A 23,517-nucleotide genomic window follows, 5' to 3' on the forward strand; every position below is an offset into this window, starting at 1 on the left:
AAAATAAAATTTATATTTACTTTCATATTTAAGATTTGTTTTATAAATTATAAAAAAACAGTTGACAGAGCAATGCGAGAGCACCCGTTTTCATGACAAATGCATCCGCGATTTTACTCTGTAATTATAAAAACGTCCTCGTTTTGCTTTTTGGCGGCGAACAACAACATCGTTAGTCACATACATGGCCTAGGAAATTGTCGTAGGATGTGATAGCGATGTGAGCTTCAACGACCACCAAAAGATATGGCCGCCAAATTTGGGTGGGTGCTCGTAGTTCTACAGTTCACGAAGAGCGCTAAAGGGATGAGCCTGATACCACGAAGGGTCTGCTCAAGCATTCCTCAAGTTTTTGGATTTGCAAGTTGGTCCTTCAAGTCCCTGAAATTGCCTGGGGAGTCCTTCCATTCCTCTTCCTCTCCCTGGCTCACTCATGGCCTCCACGCTTTTCAATGCCCTGTAGATCTCGATATCCTCTCTTCTCGCTCAGAAATTTCTATATCCTTTTAAGGGAAATGAATTTTATTGAAAAAGAAATGGTTTTTTTGATGAAGGATGCGGTTGGTATTGTTGCCAAGCTATCGGAATGCATTGCTCGAGAGGTGAAAATAATCTTGGGGCTGATGTTTTCGCGCCCGAAAACAAGAATGTCTTCTATTCTAGAATGTAAGTTTTTTAATTTAGACTTAATTTTCTCTTTTTGTCAATGTTTTTATGTCATATCATTATGTGTGTTACATTAAATTCTTTGCTCAAATGGAGCTTGTGTTTCGTGTTTGATCTATGTACTATATAAGCACGTGGATGTTTATAATGTACTTGATTTGTGGGCAATGTGGCAGTGAGTTTGTTTTTGACCGAGTTAAATGGCCACGGGCTCAAATGGATGAGGACTTCCTCAAGCTATCAAAAATGTTCAATGCAAAGACATTCGTTGTTCGGGTGCCTGATCTAGACCCCAAATTCAAAGTTGCTGTTCTTGTTTCCAAACAGGCAAAACTGGTCTTTTTGTAACTTAATAAGATTATCATTTTGATGCATACAGTTTGTATAGTCATTTAGGTCTAATTTTATAATCATTTTTATTTGATTATTAGTCATTTTTAGCTAATTTCATTAGTTAATTAGTTAGTTTTTCATAGTTGTCAATTTTGCATTAATTTATAATTTTTACTTTGTTTTGTAGGAAAAATGGTGTTTTTGAAGGACTGAAGAGAATTTTGCCATTGAGGAGTGTCTTCTACAGCCAAAGATGTCAAAAACAGGTTTTCAAGCTAAAATATGTATTGACCAAATTGTGCATAACTTGCCGCATAAGCCATGCAGATCTGCATAAGGAGAAAGATACTGTTCCAGAACCAGCCGAAATGTGCATAAGGAGACTGCATAGCTTATGCACATTCTCGCCTCCCTTATGCACCTTCACGGAATTGTGCATAACCTATGCACCAAGTCATGCAGTTTCGCATAAGTGAATCATAAACATAATAAAACTGCATAAGGGACTGCATAACTTATGCAGTCCACTTATGCAGTCCCATAAAGAGTTCATTAATGAGCTGGCAGGAGATTCCCTCAAATAATTTCTCCTAGAACATACCATTTTAGGGCTCCATGTCAGAAAAATGCTATAAATAGTCTCATTTTCCCATTTTAGAGAGAGGAGACAAGGAGCAAAAAAGGAAAGGAGAGTAGAGGCAGAATTTGAGGAGTCACTTTCACCTTCCACACCATTTTCAACCAAGATTTGCAGATTTCTTTCTTTCCTTACATTTTTCTACATTTCTAGTGTTTAATTTCTTATTCCCTAGCTTAGATTAAAGCTTTATTTCCATTTAAACTCAATATATCTTGTAAGCATTATGGATAGTGAGTAGTTTACTTTTGATTCTGGAGTAAGGGTTGTAATATTTGAGATATTTTGTGGATTTTGATTGGGTAATCCATATTTTGTGGTCTTAATGAGTTTTATTCATTTCTTGTACGCTTAATGACATGCTTAGTGTAGGATCCCATTAAGTGATGTTCTTAATCCATGGTTGAAGCACCGAAAGGAGAAGGCCTTGTGATAGATAATCAAGAAATTGGACTTAATTAACTTAGACCTAGAAATAGGCTAAGGATTAAGAGGATTCACAGATTAATTAAAGAACTTAATGGGTCTTAATTAATTCTAACTCCACGAAAGTAGGATTAGTTTGATTAAGGCACTCTTTGTCTCACTCGAAAGGGAATTCAAAGGATTTAAGAATTAATCTCCTTAAAACCCATAAGTTTCATAAGATTGGATAACCAATTTAAAATCCCAAAATAGCTCGAATATGAAATCCCGAACTCCGGAATCGCCTTTTTACCATTGTTAATTTCTAATCGAATTTAATTACTTGCCATTTTGAATATTGCCATATTTGAACTTGCTTATTTCAATTTGATGCAATTTTAGTTTAATTAATACATTGTTGAATAGAATATTAATTTTTGCATATTTAAATTTCATACTCCATTACCCATCAATTCATCACTTTAATTTCAAAAAAATATTTCAATTTACTCAATTTTTTATATCAAAAATTCAATCATTAACACAACTCCTCGTGGGATCGATATCTTTTCTATACTACTTGTATGACCCGTGCACTTGCGGTAGGGACGCATCAAGTTTTTGGCGCCGTTGCCGGGGAGTTGTTTGTTTAAGATTGAATTCTTGATTATTTTAGTTGTTTATAGTTTTATTTTTGTTATATTTTCATTTTGTGTTTGTTTGTTCTTTTTCAGGTACTTTTAACCTTTTATGAGAAGAGCTAAAAGCACAAGTGACACATCCTTATTGTTCAATCCTGAAATTGAGAAATTTTGTAAGGCCAGCAAGAAAGAAACCAGAAAAAGAAAGGAAGATTTGAGAGAAACCGAAATTGAAGCAAACATGGCTGATGAAAGAATGAGAATTGGTGTTAATGCTGGAAATGATCAAAACAATGAAAATGCAGCCCAAGGGAAAGAAGTTGTTAATGCAAACGTGCCTAGGGGAAGTATGATGGATCATGCTTTTCCTCATTTTGATGACTTGAGAGAAAGTATAGCAAGACCAAGAATCGGTGCAAATAGTTACAAGATTGATTTTGGAGTTCTTCAAATGATTCAAAATTCTCAATTTGGAGGACATCCTTCTGAAAATCCACACACACATCTGAAGAAATTTGCTATGATCTGTGACATGCAAAAACAACCTGGAGTGTCTGATGATGCAGCAAGATTGAAGTTATTCCTGTTCTCTTTGAAAGATAGAGCATTGGATTGGCTTGATTCTTTACCTCACAACTCCATTACAAATTGGGAGCAACTCACTGATGCATTTCTTGCACAATATTTTCCACCTGGAAAAACTCAAGAGTTGAGGAATCAAATGATAGCTTTTAGACCAAGAGAAGATGAAACTCTTTATGAGTCATGGATGAGATGGAAGGAATTAGAGAGATTATGCCCACATCATGCCATTCCAAAATGGATGATAAATCAGAATTTCTACACAAATGTCACTCCTGCAATTAGAGGGATTATTGATGCTCAAAAAGGAGGGGAATTTATTATGAAGCATGAAGATGAAGCTTATGAGCTATTGGAGAAAATTGCAAAGAATACTCATCTTTGGAGTAGTCCAAGAGGACCAGCTCCAACTCAAAAAAGGTAAGCTGCTGGAATGTATGATCTTGATCCATTCAACATGATTAATGCAAAGTTTGATGAACTTACAAATGTCCTTGCTAAGAAGATGGAAGATTTGAGTATGTTGGTTAGTTCATCATCATCAGCTGAAAGTTCACAACAAGTGGCTTATGCAGAGGAAACTACCAGCTGTGGAGTAGATTATGGAGAACAAGCAGCATATGTTGGTAATTATGGAAACAAGCAAATGGGGAATCCTTACTCTCAAACTTACAATCCAAATTGGAGGAATCATCCCAACTTTTCATGGGGAAATCAGCAAAGTCAAGTTCCAAATCAGAATTTTCAACCACAACAGCAAAGTCAAGTTCCATATCAGCAAAATAGGCAACCATTGCCTAATTTTCAGCAGAAAAATATGAACCCTCCACCAAAACAGCAAGAACGAAATTCCATCACTGAAGCTTTATTGCAACAAATTCTTGCCAACCAAAATAAGCATGATGAGGAGATGAGAGAGATGAAAGTACGGCTGGAACAGATGCAGACACATAACAGAATGCTGGAAAATCAGATTGCACAATAAGCATCTTCCTCAAGTGCCAAGTCTTTTGGAAAGCTTCCAAGTCAACCAGAAAACCCAAGAGAGCAGTGTCAAGCTATTACTTTAAGAAGTGGGAAAGTTATAAATGATGAGAAGAGTGAAAACAGTGAGAAGAGAGAAAATGAGAAAAATACTGATGAGAGTGAAAAACAAGAGAGTGCAGAAAATTGTAAAGAAAAAATTGAAGAGAAGGAAGAGAAATATATACCTCCTGAACCCTACAAGCCACAACTTCCCTTTCCACAGAGATTTCACAAAGCCAAGCTTGATAAGCAATTTGGGAAGTTCTTAGAGGTTTTGAAGAAGCTTTACATAAATGTGCCTTTTGTAGATGCTCTTTCACAAATGCCCTCTTATGCAAAATTCTTGAAAGAAATTCTTTCAAACAAGAGGAAACTTGAAGATCATGAGATCAGAACTTTGTCAGAAGAATGTAGTGCTATCCTCCAAAGGAAACTTCCTCCAAAGCTCAAGGATCCAGGGAGTTTTTCAATTCCATGCCACATTGGAGAGTCTTGTTCTACAAAAGCTCTATGTGATTTAGGGGCTAGTGTTAGCCTTATGCCCCTTTCCATCTATGAGAAGCTCAACATGGGAGATCTTAAGCCAACCCATATTTCTCTTGATTAATGTGAGATCAATTAAGTATCTGAAGGGATTTTGGAGAATGTGCCTCTGAAGGTTGGGAAGTTCTACATACCTGTTGACTTTGTCATCTTGGACATGGAGGAAGATTTTAATATGCCAATCATCTTGGGAAGACCCTTTCTAGCTACAGCAGGAGCGTTGATTGATGTCAAGGGAGAAAAATTGACTCTTAGGGTTGGTGAAGAGCAATTGGTTTTCAATATTAATAACACTATGAAGAAGCATCATTCTGAAGCTGATACTTGCTTGAGAGTTGATATTATTGATGAGCTGGTTGAAGAACACTTCAGAAAGAAATATCCAGAAGATCCACTTGAAAATTGTTTGGTTCATGGAGGAGGCATAGACTATGACAACCCTCATGTAGCTGCATATGCTCAACACTTAGAGGGTAGTCCACCATTCATTTCTGCTCCAGTTTTTCAACTCACACAAAAGGAAAAAGCAGAAACTAAGCAACCATCATTCGAGAAAGAAGATGCACCTAAGGTAGAACTTAAGCAACTTCCTTCTCAGCTCAGGTATGAATTTCTTGGCACTAATAACACTTATCCAGTAATTGTAAATGCAAATTTGAGTACTTTAGAGGCTGATAAGTTGTTAAGAGTGTTGAGGCAATTCAGAAAAGTCTTAGGATACACCATAGATGACATTAAGGGAATAAGCCCACACTTTTGCATGCATAGAATCATTTTGGAAGAAAATTGTAAGCCATCTATCGAACATCAGAGGAGGTTGAACCCAAATATGAAAGAAGTTGTTAAAAAGGAAATTTTGAAGTTGCTTGATGCATGGATCATATATCCCATCTCAGACAGTACTTGGGTGAGCCCAGTACATGTTGTCCCAAAAAAGGGTGGAATGACAGTTGTCAAAAATGAAAATAATGAATTAATTCCCACGTAGCAATGTGACTAGTTGGCGAATGTGCATAGATTACAGAAAATTAAATGTTGCCACTAGAAAAGATCATTTTCCACTTCCCTTCATTGATCAGATGTTAGAAAGATTGGCTAGACATTCTTACTTTTGCTATTTAGATGGATATTCAGGTTTTTTTCAAATCCCTATCCATCCAAATGATCAAGAGAAAACCACTTTTACTTGTCCATATGGAACCTTTACTTATAGAAGGATGCCATTTGGGTTGTGTAATGCACCAGCCACTTTTCAAAGGTGCATGATGGCAATCTTCTCAGATTTCATTGAAGACATAATGGAGGTTTTTATGGACGATTTTTCTGTTTATGGATCTTCATTTGACATATGCTTGGTTAACCTTTCTAAAATTTTGCAGCGATGTGCAGATACTGACCTTGTGTTAAACTGGGAAAAGTGTCATTTCATGGTTCAGGAAGGGATAGTACTTGGACATTTGGTGTCTAACAGAGGAATAGAGGTTGATAAAGCCAAAGTTGAAGTGATAGAGAAGATGGCTCCTCCTACCAATGTCAAGGGAATTCGAAGTTTTCTAGGACACGCCGGGTTCTACAGACGCTTTATCAAGGATTTTTCTAAAATAGCTAAACATTTGTCTAATTTGTTAAGTAATGACACACCATTTGTATTTGACCAAGAGTGTTTGGATGCCTTTTGCATGTTGAAGCAAGCTCTTATCACTGCACCAATCATGCAACCACCTGATTGGAGCCTACCTTTTGAAATTATGTGTGATGCTAGCAACTATGCAATTGGGGCTGTTCTTGGTCAAAGAAATGACAAAAAGGCTTATGCTATTTATTATGCTAGTAGAACACTGGATGAGGCTCAAACAAATTATGCAACAACTGAAAAGGAATTTCTAGCAGTTGTCTTTGCATTGGAAAAATTCAGACCTTACATTATTGACTCAAAGGTGGTCATATTTTCAGATCATGCAGCCATCAGGTATTTGCTCCGTAAAAAGGAGGCTAAGCCTAGGCTCATTAGGTGGATTCTGATGCTACAAGAGTTTGATTTGGAGATTAGAGATAAGAAGGGAGCTGAAAATGTAGTTGCTGATAATCTTAGTAGGTTGAAATTGGATGGTGAATAATTGGATGAAATCCCTATTGATGAGTTTTTCTTGGATGAACAACTTTTCTCTCTTGTTGCTAAACTACCTTGGTATGCAAACTTTGTGAATTATCTATCTTGTGGAGTTTTACCTCTAGGTATGACATGGCAACAAAAGAAAAAGTTTTTGCATGAGGTGAAATTTTATAGATGGGATGATCCTTTACTCTTTAGGAGATGTTGTGATGGTCTAATTAGAAGATGTATTCCTGAAGAGGAGGTACAGAGTATTATGCATCATTGCCATGCTTCTGATTATGGAGGACATTTTGGAATCTCTAAAACAGCTAGTAAAATTTTGCAAGCTGGTTTCTTTTGGCCAAATCTTTTTAAGGATGTGAGAAAATTTGTGTCGGATTGTGATAAATGTCAAAGGGGTGGAAATTTGTCAAAAAGAGATCAAATGCCCCTAAATAATATTCTTGAAGTGGAATTATTTGATGTTTGGGGAATAGATTTTATGGGGCCATTCCCTCCTTCATATGGTAATAGATACATCTTAGTTGGGGTTGACTATGTGTCAAAGTGGGTGGAAGCTATTGCAACTCCAACTAATGATGCTAGAGTGGTAGTGAAATTCTTGAAGAAATTTGTCTTGAGCAGATTTGGAGCTCCTAGGGCTATAATTAGTGATGGGGGTTCCCATTTTTGTAATAAGCAATTTGAGAGCCTAATGAGGAAGTATGGTGTAGTGCACAAGATAGCTACCCCATACCACCCTCAAACTTCAGGACAAGTTGAAATTTCTAACAGAGAGCTCAAGCATATTTTGGAGAAAACAGTGAACAATTCTCGGAAAGATTGGTCTATCAAACTAGATGATGCTTTATAGGCATATAGGACTGCCTACAAAACCCCTATAGGAACTACTCCCTTTAGGTTGGTGTATGGTAAGTCTTGTCATTTACCTGTGGAGCTAGAACATAGAGCATATTGGGCCATTCAAACCTTGAATTTTGATCTTAAGCAAGCTGGTGAGAAAAGGTTGTTACAACTTAATGAGCTTGAGGAATTGAGGATGGATGCTTATGAAAGTGCCCGTATTTACAAAGAAAGAACTAAAGTTTGGCATGATAAGCATCTGAGGAAAAAGGAATTCAAAGAAGGTGATTTAGTTTTGTTGTTCAACTCAAGATTGAAATTGTTCCCTGGAAAACTCAAGTCAAGGTGGACTGGTCCATATAGAGTTTCTAAGGTTTTCCCTTATGGAGCAATTGAAATTTGGAGTGAAAAATCTGGGAATTTTAAAGTTGATGGGCATAGATTGAAACATTACATAACTGGAGACCCAATAATAGGAGCAAGCTGTTACAAGCTCTCCAATCCCTCACCTCTTTTCAGTGAAATGCATGAAGAGTCCAACCAAGGACTATAAATTAGCCCTCTTGGGAGGCATCCCAAGTCCTTTTATTTTGCTTTTGCTAATTTACTTTCATTTTCATTGATTTTGTTTTTATCCTGAATCTCCCCAAATTCAATTTTTGACATTGTTAAATCTTGTCCCTTGTAGATGTAATTCAATGAAGAAAGGCTGGTGAACTGTTGGGGAAGTGATTCTTAACTTGAAAATTTTGTCCTTCAAAAGAACTGATTGGTTTTTGCTGCATAACCTGTGCAGGAGCTGCAATCTGGTTTATGCAGAGGCAAAGTGCAATCTGCAGCAGATAGATTCTGTCCTTGGGCTGCTATCTGGTTTATGCAGAGCAAAAAAAAAATGGAATCTGCAGCAAAAAGGGTGTCTGCAGCAAATGCCTTGTGTTTTTGGTGAGGTTAGGTGTGTGACTTTTAAGTATGTGTGCTTTTAATCTTAATATGGTGGTAAGTGAGTCAATTTTTGCAGTTTTGAGCTTCTTTGGGTTGTAGGATTCAAGGTAGAAATGCTGCATTTTCTTGGCAAAACTTGGAGAGGTCATCACTTGTGAATAGATGCAACTTCATGCAGATTTTATTGAGTTTTAATGTGCTAAATGTTGATTTCAGAATTTGAGTCAAAATGGCATAGTTCTCAAAGGTCTTTTATGTAGGATCCATTTTTACATGCTTGTATGATGCATTTTTGATGAACTTTGTATATATTGATGTATTTTTGGTGAAAATTTCTCATGGTTTATGCTTCATAGAATTATATTTCCTCATTTTAGGGTATTTTTCACAGTTGCAATTCATGTTCTATTGCAAACTTAATCTTGTTGAATTGTGCATAAGCAACTGCATAGCTTATGCAATCCTGCATAACAACAATTTTTGCCATTTTTTACCTTTATTGCAAGTGCATAAGGAGAGTGCATAGCTTATGCAACTCTGCATAGCCTAATTTTGTCAAATTTCACATCTTTTGAAACCTGCATAAGCAGAGTACATGACCTATGCACATTTGCATAACTTCAAATTCTTCATTTTCTCTCTCTGCCGAAGTCTGCATAAGCAGAGTGCATAACTTATGCACTTCTGCATAACCAAAGACTCTGAATCTCCAAACCTGCCGAGGGGTGCATAAGCAGAGTGCATAGCTTATGCACTTCTGCATGACCAGAAACCCAGAAAAACCAAACTTGCCGAGGGGTGCATAAGCAGAGTGCATGACTTATGCACTTCTGCATAACCAAAGACTCTGAATTCCAAAAGCTGCCGAGACATGCATAAGCAGAGTGCATAGCTTATGCACTTCTGCATGACCTCATACTCTGGATCTCAAAACTCACCGAAGAGTGCATAAGCAGAGTGCATAGCTTTTGCACATCTGCATGACCACCAACCCAAATTCCAAAAATAGCCGAAGAGTGCATGAGCAGAGTGCATGACCTATGCACTTCTGCATGACCCGATTTTCTGAAAAACCAATTCTGCCGAGAGGTGCATAAGGGGAGTGCATAACTTATGCACTCCCACATGACTTCACTCCTCAAAATTTCAAGGGTCACCGAAACATGCATAAGGAAGGTGCATGACTTATGCACAACTGCATGACCACCAACCTAAGATTTTAATACTTGCCGAACAATGCATAAGGACAGTGCATGACCTATGCACTTGTGCATAAGCTATTTCTCTGAAGTTCAAATCATTCTGAAACATGTATAAAAGAGTGCACAGGTTATGCATAAATCATTTTTCACTTATGCAGTCTTTTACAAACCCGATTCAAATCAAATTCCTTTTCGGCAAACAAAATTCCCACCTCCACTTTCCGACTCTTCTACCCACGACCGTCCTTCAACCTCCATTTCTTTTGGCATTTTCACCGTCTCTCTCCCTTCTTCTCCACGAGCACTTTCACTACGTAAACCCTAAACCCCCCCCTACATTTTCATTTCCGCCATTATCTCTCCATTCTCTCTCTCGGCAATGGAGTCACCTCCCCATTCCCGTCCAGCTTCTCCTCTCCAGATTTCACCATTGTCAACAATACCTCCTAACCCTAATTCCCCTCCACAAGCGACACCCCCACCACCTCCCCCAACCACGTACAAATGAAAAATCCGGTCAAAATCTGTGCGACCCATGTCCTCTGCCCCTCCTCTATCCAAACGCAAAGAACCACCCACCCCATTATCGGAACCACCACCCAAAAAGCCAAAAGCTCCAGCCTCCACACCCTCCTCCAGCAAAAAGACAATTTCGGTAGCTTCACATGTATCAAAGCTACCTTGGCCTCTTTCTAATACAATTCAAAAGGCAGCTTTTAAGAGACTCAATGATAGAAGGGTACAACCCACTAGGTATATATCTGCTGATTCTTTACAATCTCTTGGTTTATTTGACAATGTAGTTACATATCTTGATGGTATGGGTTGGATGGAATTTGTGCATAAGCAGGAGATAGTTTATCCAACTCTAGTTTTGGAGTTTATTTCTTCATTCTCTGCTACCCTTAAATTGCATGATGTAGACCATAAGCCAATTATGAAATTTAGATGCTTGGGGCAAAATAGAGAGCTGTCATTGGACCAATTTCATAGCATTTTTGGTTTTGCAATTGATGGGTTATTTCGAGTACCACGTACTGGGGTAGAGGTAGCCAACAAGGGCATTTGGAATGCTGCCCAATTTTGGAGAATCATCACAAACCAACCTCAAACTTTCTCTGCTGGAAGATCAAAAATATCCCAAATACTTGACCCTGCACTTAGGTTTATTCATAGGCTGATTGCTAGCACCATATTGGGCAGAGGGACTAGTTACAGTCGTGGGGAAATCTGAACTATTTATGTTATGGTGTGCATTTCACAAAGTTAAGGTTTCTCCTGGTTATTTCTTTTGTGAGCATGTGCTGCATATTGCCACCAAATCCATAGGTGACATTGTTTTGGGTGGGCTCATCACTGTCATAGCCAAGCATTTTGGTTTTAATCCTGCAGAGCACTCAATACCAGCACTTGTGGACACTTTATATTTTGATACTGCACACTTAACCAAAACAGGGTTCAATTTGTCATATTTTGATACTGCCCAACTGCAGTGGCTCGAGCCCATTGCACAACCTAAACACAACCTTTCTCATCACCCCACAAAGACCCTACTACACCTACCCCACCCCCTCAGCCTGCACAGGAGACCCCAGCAGCTTCTGCTCAGCCCATACCTCCTACAGCTGAACCTTCCTCATCCACAGCCCCTCCTGCATTCAACACTAAAGCCTTATTCACCTATCTTGACAGGCTTAGTGATGATATATACTTTGTGGATAGGAAGCTTGACACTGGTCTTGATACACTCAAGGATCGTCATGATCACCTATTTGACCTTGTCATGGAAACCAGGGACAAGCAGAAAGAATTGAAGGAAATGGTGAAGCAACTCATGATCTTTCTGGGCATGCCACCCCCACCTCCATCACCTCCTCCAGCACCATCATTTCGACAGCCGGCAGAAGCCACCAGCCCCTTAGCAACATCTTTGGACAAGGGCAAAACAATAGAACTAGATTAGCTTCTGTTTTACTTTTGTTCAATCTTGTAGGACCTTTTCTTTGTAAATATGTTCATACATTTATAGTTTGCTTTGAATTATGTTTCTTTTGAATTAGTTTGTTTTAAATTCTGTGTTTCTTGAAGTTTTATTGGATAGCTATTACATTAGTCTTCTTTGATTTTCATTGCACTTATTACCCTTTTGTACATATTTGCCCATACTCTGCATATATTTTAATGCTTCTACTGCTGGTTGTACATTTCCCCTTGCCAATCCTCATGCAGCAACTTTTGTATACACTGCACAAGCTATGAATTTCCTTATGCAAAAATTTTACACAGCCTGTGCAACCCCTTCTGCTACTTATGCATAACTGCACAGGCTGTATTCCCCTTATGTAAATGTCCTACATAGCCTATGCAACCTATATTGCCACTTATGCAGAACCGCACGGCTTATGCACCCTACTTATGCACATGTTCTGGACAGCACTTAACTCTGCATAACCTGTGCAGCTTCTTATCCATCCCTTTATCTTGAATTCTCATCTGCTCCATACCAGGTAACTCTTTCTTTTTGCTCTTAATCTTTACAATTCCTGGTAATTATTATCTGCTTTGTCTTCTGATAATGCATTGCATGAGACATTGAGGACAATGTCCAATTTTGAGTTTGGGGGTGCACATTTTGATTCTTGGCTTTATTTTTGACATTTTGAGTATAGGAGCATCTCATCCCATTCCATTTACATATATTGTAAATATTTTACATATACATCCATACATACACACACATTACACATTTACATACACATTATACATCACATTGCACACAATTGTACACATTGCATACAAATAGACTTCCTCCATTTAGTTAATGCATTACTCATTTTAGGAATCATGCACCATGCATTAAAATCTTTTGCCAAATCCCTTGAGTTTTGAAAAGTTACCTATGAGAGTGATTTGACTCACCCTTTAGTTGGGTTTGTGGATTGAAAGTTTCCTAAAAGGTGCAAGGTTTTGAAGTGTCTATCCCTTGCCTATATCTTCTTAGCCAAAAAGCCACCCAACTAGTCATTTGGAGAAGGAAGTGTTTAGAGGGAGTTATTGGATATAAGGTAGTCAAATGATGTCTCACCAATCATAGAACAAATTTTCTAAACCTTTCAAGGCGAAATACCAGCTTGTACTTGAAAAGAGAGATGATTAGGCATTCTTTGATTTAAACCTTCTCATTTTAAACCTTTGGCCTTTTTCCTAATTAAAATTAACCCTTGCAAATCCCTTTGAACCTTTTTATTCCTAATCTTTCTTGAAACCCTTATTGCTACCTAGCCAATGAACCAAACACTCCAACCCTTTTCATGAGAATAATATTGAATATTAGGTACACTTTCTAAAAATAATAGAAAATAAAAATAAAAAAAAGAAGAAAAAAAATATACAATAAAAGGGAGAAGAAATGCTTGTCATCTTGTAAAAAGTGCTAGTATATGTGCTTTTCACCATTGTCATTCAAAATGAAAGAAATCCACCCAAAGTATTAAAAGAAATGAGTTTGGGGGTGGCAAATTCTAGGGACAAGCATCAAAAGAAAATGCAAAATACAAGTCTAATGTATCAAAATGTCCCTCCATTTTATGTGTCTTGTAAAATATGCTAGCACTTGACAATCCTCATTGTGTATTTCTTTCTCCTATATATAAAAAAAAGAGAAAAAGATTTAATAAAGTGTACCTTATGTTTCAAAATTGAAAATATTCTCATGCTTTGACTACTTTTTACCCATCTTTCTTCTTAGCCTCTTTTTGAATCCCATGGCCCCATTACATCCCTAAAAAGACCTTTGATCTCTTGATAGTACTTGCTACATTAGTGGAGATAGGAGTAGGAAATTTGCCTATGGGATTGGAAAACTATTCATTCATTCATTCAATTCCATCATTCCATATAGAGACACTTTGACTATTGATTGTTCTAAAATTCCTTTTGAGCATGACTCTCTCTCTTTTGATTGGTTGGTTTGGGGATTTTGAATGATAATTGACTTGATGGCTAAGCGGTGAAAGCTTGGATAAGCATTAAATTCTTTGCATTTTGAAGGATGGGTATATGGATTGCTGGTATGGCTGAAGGTGTGTTAAGTTACTTCAATTGGTAATTTTCATAGCTCTTTGGATAAGGCACCCCTAAAAACTTTGCATCACATTCTAAAGTTTGCTTGAAGACAAGCAAAAGCTTGAGTTTGGGGGTATTTGATGCATACAGTTTGCATAGTCATTTAGGTCTAATTTTATAACCATTTTTATTTGATTATTAGTCATTTTTAGCTAATTTCATTAGTTAATTAGTTAGTTTTTCATAGTTGTCAATTTTGCATTAATTTGTAATTTTTACTTTGTTTTGTAGGAAAAATGGTGTTTTTGAAGGACTGAAGAGAATTTTGCCATTGAGGAGTGTCTTCTACCAAAGATGTCAAAACAGTTTTCAAGTGAAATATGCATTGACCAAACTGCATAACTTGCCGCATAAGCCATGCAGATTCTGCATAAGGAGAAAGATCATCATTCCAACCACCGAAATGTGCATAAGGAGATCAGATAGCTTATGCACATTCTCGCCTCCCTTATGCACCTTCACGGAATTGTGCATAACCTATGCACCAAGTCATGCGATTTCGCATAAGTGACTCAGAACAGTGAAAATCGCATAAGGGACTGCATAACTTATGCAATCCACTTATGCAGTCCCATAAAGAGTTCATTAATGAGCTGGCAGGAGATTCCCTCAAATAATTCCTCCTAGAACATACCATTTTAGGGCTCCATGTCAGAAAAATGCTATAAATAGTCTCATTTTCCCATTTTAGAGAGAGGAGACAAGGAGCAAAAAAAGGAAAGGAGAGTAGAGGCAGAATTTGAGGAGTCACTTTCACCTTCCACACCATTTTCAACCAAGATTTGCAGATTTCTTTCTTTCCTTACATTTTTCTACATTTCTAGTGTTTAATTTCTTATTCCCTAGCTTAGATTAAAGCTTTATTTCCATTTAAACTCAATATATCTTGTAAGCATTATGGATAGTGAGTAGTTTACTTTTGATTCTGGAGTAAGGGTTGTAATATTTGAGATATTTTGTGGATTTTGATTGGGTAATCCATATTTTGTGGTCTTAATGAGTTTTATTCATTTCTTGTACGCTTAATGACATGCTTAGTGTAGGATCTCATTAAGTGATGTTCTTAATCCATGGTTGAAGCACCGAAAGGAGAAGGCCTTGTGATAGATAATCTAGAAATTGGACTTAATTAACTTAGACCTAGAAATAGGCTAAGGATTAAGAGGATTCACAGATTAATTAAAGAACTTAATAGGTCTTAATTAATTCTAACTCCATGAAAGTAGGATTAGTTTGATTAAGGCACTCTTTGTCTCACTCGAAAGGGAATTCAAAGGATTTAAGAATTAATCTCCTTAAAACCCATAAGTTTCATAAGATTGGATAACCAATTTAAAATCCCAAAATAGCTCGAATATGAAATCCCGAACTCCGGAATCGCCTTTTTACCATTGTTAATTTCTAATCGAATTTAATTACTTGCCATTTTGAATATTGCCATATTTGAACTTGCTTATTTCAATTTGATGCAATTTTAGTTTAATTAATACATTGTTGAATAGAATATTAATTTTTGCATATTTAGATTTCATACTCCATTACCCATCAATTCATCACTTTAATTTCAAAAAAATATTTCAATTTACTCAATTTTTTATATCAAAAATTTAATCATTAACACAACTCCTTGTGGGATATCTCTTTTCTATACTACTTGTACGACCCGTGCACTTGCGGTAGGACGCATCACATTTTTAACAACAATGGTTGTATTTCTTAGCTTGTTTCAAAACTACATTTTTCTTCTTGTTGCAGGAGCATTGCCTAACTGATTTGTTACATAGGTGGCCGGATGGACGATTTCCAATGGCGATAACTTGTGTAATCAGGTGAAGATTTAGATAGCCACCCTCTTAAGTAATCTATTTGGTTTTATGGATCCTGATGGTGGGTTCTTCTTATTTTCTATAACAGTAATCATGAAAGAGGCCCAAACACACACGTGATTCGCTTTCTTGATAGGAACTGTATTCCTTATCATTATTTGCGCTTTAAACAAAGAAAATAAGAGAGAAAAGGAGATATTGGATTTGGTGAAGGATACTGATTTTTTAGTACTTGCGAGCTATATGCAGGTAAATTTAATCAGTTTGCTTCTTGTCAATATCAATGAAGATTTGGTAGTTATTGGTTTTATATTAAAAAGGTCAAGCTGATAGAAGAAACAAGCTTCTTCTGGTTACTTTTAACCTGCAAATGAATGGATGTTCATATCAGGACTTTCATTATCATATATTAATTATAAAGCACCGTCCAATTTTAAAGGGTTATCATTGTATGTTTCATTATAACTATTGATTATGGTGAGTTCTTATTTGCATGGAATAATTTCTCACTTACAAAGGTTTATTTTTTACCACAGATATTATCCGGCTACTTTTTGCGTGGCTATGGGAAATATATAATTAACATTCACCATGGCCTTTTGCCATCGTTTAGGGGTGGCCATCCATCTGAACAGGTTAGTTTCCACCTTATTCATGTGATGCCTTTTGCCATCGTTTAGGGGTGGCCATCCATCTGAACAGGTTAGTTTCTACCTCATTCATGTGATGCCGAATGATCCCCTTTTAACCATGATTCCAACACATGTTTTGATTTGTTAGACAATGTTGGCAGGCTTTTGATTCGGGTGTGAAATTAATTGGAGCGACTGGTCACTTGGTGACTGAAGAACTTGACGCAGGGCCTATTATTGAGCAGATGGTAATAATTTTAGATTCATTTAAATTTTTCATGTTCTGACACGGATATTTTAGTTGATTGTACTTAGTGGTGAATATTCTTGTTCACTGTTGTTTGCATTATGCACTGTTTATTTCCTTTACTGCAGCATGGAGCTGAATAGTACGGGACAGTATAGTAAGAAGTAACATAAGTTATGAAGAAAGAAATAGTCATCCACCTGCCCTCTTCTGCAAATAAAGTAGCTCATATGCAGATGCCCAAATTTCTTAACATGAGCTGCCACTGACTTGGCTTATGCTTCCTTAACTATGATATTATTGCAATTTCTTAAAATCAATTATCATTTGTTTATCAAAAATCAATAAATCCATTAATAGAATATAGATTTGTTGTGCATTTCTATAATAAAAGGCCATCAAATGAAATCCTAACTGACAAATTTTAGTAGCATGTTGGTCTGGAGTAGGGGGACGTTGGTTTATGATACTTGGGCCTCAAATCATCTGTACGGTTTAGGAATGAAATCAGACTGAAAACCAGGAGACTGCTGGATTAAGTTGCATTAACTCTTATTAGAATGTCTTTGACTTTGTGTTTGGCCCGTTTTGTTCTATGTATCTGCTGATCTCGTACATTTCTGGAACTGTTTGGATGATATGCTTACCGATTCTGCAAATTCACTAACTTTTGCAGGTTGAGAGAGTTTCTCATAGAGATAATTTGCAGAGTTTTGTGCAGAAATCAGAGAACCTTGAGAAGCAATGCCTTGCAAAAGCTATAAAGTCATACTCTGAATTGCGGCTGTTGCCTTTAGAGGAAAACAAGACGAATATTTTGAGGTGAACCAATGGAGCAAAGCAGTGAAAATAGTTGAATTTTGCATGTACATTCAATTATTCATTACAGCTTTTCAGTCAATTATTGGCACCACTTTGTAGAAATATGTTTGTACATAGCCGACAAGTGAAAGTCATCTAGTAAAATTCAACTTTTCATTTTTGATTGGCTTACTGAAATTATCATTCATTGCTATCTATTTCTTACTTTGTCCACCTTCATTGCATTTGCAACTTTAGTTTGCACTGTTCAAGAATCCATGTCGGAATTTTTCAACAGTGCCTTTTGTCTATGAGGTTTCACCTTCTCTTTTGTTTCTTCTGTGATATCCCAAAGGAGGTTGCGTCGGATAGCAACTATACATTCATCTTACAATGCATAAAAACCCAGCAATTGAATTAAGGGTTTGTGGAGTTCGTTTTGTGTTAAAGAAATTTGTAATATAACAGACTGCCTTATAGACAATAATGTGTATTTACACACAAATTGACTAGTGGGTGAGTTTGCTTTGATTGAAACTGAAATCGACACATGAATATGCAGTATGCTATTGCTGTGAGGTCCATTATGATTTGATTGTTATTCTTCTGGTATGCTAAATTTTTGCACCAGGGGCTTCCTCCAAAAGCCCAAAATAGCAATCTGATGCTAGAGGACCAATTCCATTTTCCAGTAACAACACATAAGATCAAATATTGGGTTTAATTCCTTATATTATATGTGTAAAGGGGAAGAAAATTTTCATATGTAGACCGTGTTGACATATTATAGATCCTTAGTAAACGTTAATGTGTCCCTTTTCCCGGTCTTGGAAAAAAATGAATCACGCTATACGCTATTGCTTAAGCTTAGAAATTCCAGAGAACGTTCAGTTTCTTCAACACAGTTGACTTGATGAAGAAGATTTTGAATCCGATCAACCCATCTTTGCTTATGGATCTTGCTCTTGCACTTGAACTCTAGAAGACCCTGCGCAGTTTTAAGGCCAAAATATACTTCTTCAGAACTTTCCCTTTCTTTTCTATATGGCCATGCTGTAGTCTCATCGCAGACCCCATAAACAACGCCTAAAATCAGCAGAACACATTCAAACTTTAGATTGTGACAAGGAAAATTGAAAAACAAAGTAAATAATAGATATTTGTGATGGAAAAGGCTGGAAACACAGCAAAATTTACACAGTTGAACAGAATTGCTTACATTTGTGTTTCTTGGAGAAGGCTCCTCCAACGTGTTTGCTTTTGATCTTAATTATGACCTGTAATTTCTTGTTGATGTAGACTGAAATGTGTTTCCATCGCAACACTCCTGGCAATTCCAAGAACGAACTGATTTAGCCTTGGCAGCTAAATTACACAGCAGCAATTTTATTCCTTAATATTTCCATACATTTCAAGCTAAGTCCCAAGGCAACAACAAAGAAAGTACAAACCTTTTCTTGTGTGTTGCAATACTTCACCGACGCAGGGAGCCAGTTCTTCTACTTCACCAATGTTAGCAGAACCCCAATGAGTTTCTGCCATTCCTCTCTCGTAAGGACTTATAGATGCATTTTTTCTTGCTTCTTTCGGCAACCTTGCTTTTAGTGCTGCTTCTCCCCTCAAAGCTAAACAAGTGCAAAGCCGTTATTAATCAATGATCAGAGATTAAAGAAATATGAGGTCCAGTGATCATTTCAATGAAGTACCTGTTGCAGCTGCTGCAGTAAGGGTCATTAGATCACCTGGACTCTGAATGTCTACAGCTGATCTCACAACAGAAGCCACACGATCATGATCCGCTCCGGCTGATTCTGCTAATTCTATGCAATGTGATGCCAAGAGTTCTGTAGCTGAGGCCAAAGCCATACTCATTTTAGATCCAGAGTCACTAGAGTTTCCTTCGGCTGCCACAGCAGCCAAGGCTGCAGCTAGTCCAGCAACTGATATAGCAGAATGCATACGCGCATTTTCCATGCGTGCCTTATCTTTCTTCTTCACTGTGCTGCTGCTAAGCTCCTTGTGGTGGAACCACTTTCCTATTGATCCTGTCTTTCTTGAATTTAACGAATTTATTATCTTCCTTGTCTGCAAAGTAAGCAACATAATTAAATTAATAGGAATTGAATTTGAAAAATTAAGCTATGGGGATGCTATAATGATTGTGATTTTCATAATTGAGTAACTAAGCAAGTTAAGAATCACAGAGTAAAAGACCAGGGTATTCTTTTCTGCTTATTGCACAAAGGATTTAAGAAAATCTGAACATAGACAAAGAATTTTAAAAAGGTAACTTACTAACTGTGGTGCTGCAACTGTATCTGCTGAGAACATACTGGGTTGGATGTCAGTGAAAAATTGTCTCTGTTTCTGAGCCAGAGCTTTTGAAATTTCTGAAGCGGAAAGACTCCAAGATCTAGATAAGAACTCCATAGGCTCTTTTGGGGTTTGTGGTTGAGGGATTGCTGGAAGCGATACCACCGGTTTCAGCTGTTGGTCTTCCTCCAAATAATCCAGCAAAGAACCATGCTTCCAACCAGAATAAAACCCACTATTCATTTCTTAAATTTGTATCCAAATATTACAATCGAATCAGGAACTGTCTCTTCCTTGGGCTACTTCTTGTATGATCAATCGATCTATCGCATCAAAACTTCAGTGACTCCAGTGATTCCTGCCATGTCGTTCAAGAAGTCATTGAGCAAACATATTGGATGCTAGCTGGACTAAGCAACTCAAAATAGGAGATGTGATATGTATTAAAAACAACTAAAAAGCAGTGTATTAGATGACTAGCTTTATAGATTGGAAAATACTTTTCTTGCTGTCTGAAGCAAAGTTTTCACTTTGAAAAAAAAAAAGCAAGAAAAAAAAAGTCTCTTTATGAAGCAACTTCAAAGGCTATAAACTAATCTGTGCATATAGTCAAGTGATACCATAAAGATTGCAGCTTCATATCCAATAGAAAACTCTCCAACGTATTGAGTACTTCAGATTCAATACTTAAAAGAAAAGTAAGAGAAGTTTTCAAAAAGCTCACTTCTTCACTTTTCTTTTCTTTTAGACCCCTCAGAGAATATAGAAATAAGACACCTGCTTTAATCACTAACCTTTCAATCTCAAAGGTTCCATGCCCACTAAACAAACCCAGACGGCCATAACTTCCTTCCGAACAAACTTCTTTTATACACAAACAAAAAGAGCAAGTAAGAACCTATCTAGGGGACAAAATAGATTGCAAAAGCACTTACCAAAATCTAGTGCTTTGAACCTCCATGAAATAAGGTTGGGTTTCGTTAAAGGAATCAAAAAAATTCAGAGAGAAGCGAAACAAACAGAATTCACGAAACTCGGAAAGCAATATATAACAATAGTTTAATGAGAAGAAACAACAATATCCTTAATAACCGGGGATTGTTCCTTGACGCTCATGCAATTAAGCACAGGTTTCTACAAGGAAATCTCGGATTTATGTACTATATATTGGTTTGTAGCGTGTACAAGACTACAAGAATGGTTCGCATATTCTTTTTTTCCTCGTGCGTCATTTGACTGGTTAGGTACGTAAATAGTAGATTATTATGCTCTGGCTCTCTGGATTTTTTTTTTTTTTTTGTTGTGGGCTTTCGGTGGTTGGCACTTGGCAGTTCGAAACTTGGAAGTCTGTGCAGGACCACCCACTGGCATTTGCATGAACTTCGCTGGACGGTGGGGACGGTTTGGGAGCTAGTCTCCCACTTTCCTCCTGCTTTCCTCAACGGTGACTCGAATGCATTGCATATTTTGTACACTACTAGAGGTCGATATCCTTCTTTATTCCTCTAATCAAATAGTCTATAGTTTATTTTAAGGAATTATTCAAATAACTATGGCTTAATTATTTGATTGTAAGATATATCTAATAATTTCAATATTTAAATCTTTTTTTTTAAATACCAAAATACTATATAATAAGTTAATAACATATATTATATTTTGGTGTTAAATACTTTAATTTGTGTTACTATAGCTCATTGAACATCATCAACAAGGATTGAATCATTTTTAGGCAAGAGTCATAGATAAGATACCCAAAATTTTTCTTGGAGAAAATAAATTCCATAATATTATAAACCTTAAATTTTATTTCAGTTCTATATTATATTATTGTCCTCTTCATAATATGTTGAAAAATTAATCAAAAATTAAAAGAACATCAAGGATACTGTAAGTTTATAACATGTTATTAGTAAATCAGTAATTAAATGTTTATTTTATAATTTACTTTTAAAATTTTCATTAATTCACTAAAAATTTTGTAAGAACGCGTGCCTCTCTATTATGCTAAGATATATCATGCGAAGATATAGATGATTGGGCGACAATCTGGACGGATATTTTACCACATATTTTATATTGTTTTAAAGGATTTTTCTTATTTAAATTGGGTTTATTATAAGCTAAAGATACAAACATGTGAATCTCACTTATTAAATAGGTAAGTCTCATCATACATTTTATATTTTGAGTTCATGATGAATCGAATTTAGATAAGAATTTTTCTATTTTAAATATTAATGAATTACTAAAAATTCAATCAATAAGTGTTGGGCATAATGACAAGAATCATTAAGAATTCAAGTTCGATCTTTAGATAAGATATTATTACGAAAAGCAGCTGCGAATTTTAAAAAGATTAGTCTTCGATAAATCGTAAAGTGAACATAGAAAACCAAAAATTGCCAAAAACTCATTGCTCGACTTAATTTTTTTCTTTCATGAAACACACGCACACACGGAAACATAAGACTTACTGTATCAACACTCTCTCCTAGGCAATTGCTGACTAAGATGAGCCTTGGCAACACTTATGAACCCACACACACACGTCCATAACTGATGTGGGTGCCCGAAGGCTCAGCCTCACTGAGCACCCCTAAAGGGCACGCCCGCTAACTCGCAAACCTCAACCACTAGACCACACCGGTCACTCGCCTCACCCCCTCGAGTTTTAGCTTTTCTTTCGTGAAACATAAGTGCACACGGGAACATAAGGCAATGCTTATAAACCTATACATACACGTCAACAACTAATGTGGGAGCCCAAAGGCTCCTCGACTTAATTCATTTCAGGGGTAACATTTCCTTTTATTAATTATCTGGGGAGTCGCCCTCATCCCTTCTTCTAAGTAATGAAATGGTCCTGATGCATGCACTCAACTGATGACTACATAGAAATTTGATACGTACAAGTTAGATGGTTCCTGTTAGTGTCTTCACTCAATTCCGTGTTTGTGTTACTCTTTAATTAGAATTGATTAATAATGATTCAATGGGTCCTATAGTGCTAGCCGTCGATGATATGTAAATGTAAAGTGTCTGTTGTGTAGAGTTAAACATTATAAAATGAATGAAGGACTTGCTAGTAATTAAGAAGGATTAGCAGATTAATTGTCTCAAATTTTTTTTTTTGTTTGTGTTGGTTTGGATCATTAATATGAGTGTAGTTCTTTCACATAAATATTAAAAAATTTTCCCAATTATTTTGAACTCTCAAAATCGACTCAATCAAATTTGGAATTAGAATAACGTCTTAATAGTTACAATTGAACCAAAATTATTTTAGAATTAGTCTTAGTTTTTCTTCCCTTAAATCTTGAATTGAATCGGATTAAAATTGAAATAGACAGTTGAATTCAATTTGACCTGTCAATTTATTTATTAAAAAAAATATTTTTTTACCATTGAATTGCCTTAATCCAAATCAAAATAAAACAAAAAAAAATTATGGGAAGTCGGCCCTTAAATCCTATTCAAACTTGATTGAACCACGAATTGAACCAAGCTAAAACCGGCTTTTGGCAAGATATATTTAATTGCAGGACTAGCCCTTTGCGTCTATTTAGAGCGTTGCTCAGAGAACAACTATTTTTCGGATTATCAACAGATTTTTTTTTCGTTGGTAATCATATGA

At 36.5% G+C, this 23,517-nt stretch overlaps 1 protein-coding gene, 1 non-coding gene and 1 pseudogene across 5 annotated transcripts; 1 reads left to right on the plus strand and 2 right to left on the minus strand.

The window, feature by feature from the left end:
• Window positions 1-167: 167 nt before the first annotated feature.
• LOC110646095 (formyltetrahydrofolate deformylase 1, mitochondrial-like) lies at window positions 168-17,749 on the plus strand (annotated as a pseudogene).
• On the minus strand, window positions 3,388-3,495 carry LOC131175178 (small nucleolar RNA R71). The gene has a single exon (XR_009145340.1). It is a non-coding gene; the product is annotated as a small nucleolar RNA R71 (small nucleolar RNA).
• A 522-nt stretch (window positions 17,750-18,271) lies between the features above and the next one.
• On the minus strand, window positions 18,272-22,497 carry LOC110646094 (VAN3-binding protein). Of its 4 annotated transcripts, none has more exons than XM_058137870.1 (7): window positions 20,816-21,087; window positions 20,675-20,741; window positions 19,863-20,238; window positions 19,274-19,652; window positions 19,019-19,192; window positions 18,787-18,894; window positions 18,272-18,653 (listed from the first exon to the last, which is right to left on the minus strand). In XM_058137870.1, the coding sequence occupies exons 3-7, from the start codon at window positions 20,121-20,123 to the stop codon at window positions 18,415-18,417; spliced, it is 1,161 nt and encodes a 386-aa protein (XP_057993853.1). In that variant the 5' UTR covers window positions 20,124-20,238; window positions 20,675-20,741; window positions 20,816-21,087; the 3' UTR covers window positions 18,272-18,414. The 4 variants fall into 4 exon arrangements, with proteins under 4 accessions (XP_057993853.1, XP_021655121.2, XP_057993854.1 ...); XM_021799429.2 differs by having other exon boundaries at window positions 20,675-20,744; XM_058137871.1 differs by lacking the exons at window positions 20,675-20,741; window positions 20,816-21,087 and adding an exon at window positions 22,358-22,497.
• Between the last annotated feature and the right edge of the window lie 1,020 nt (window positions 22,498-23,517).

Source organism: Hevea brasiliensis, chromosome 16 (assembly GCF_030052815.1).
Source record: "Hevea brasiliensis isolate MT/VB/25A 57/8 chromosome 16, ASM3005281v1, whole genome shotgun sequence".
Lineage (NCBI taxonomy): Eukaryota > Viridiplantae > Streptophyta > Magnoliopsida > Malpighiales > Euphorbiaceae > Hevea > Hevea brasiliensis.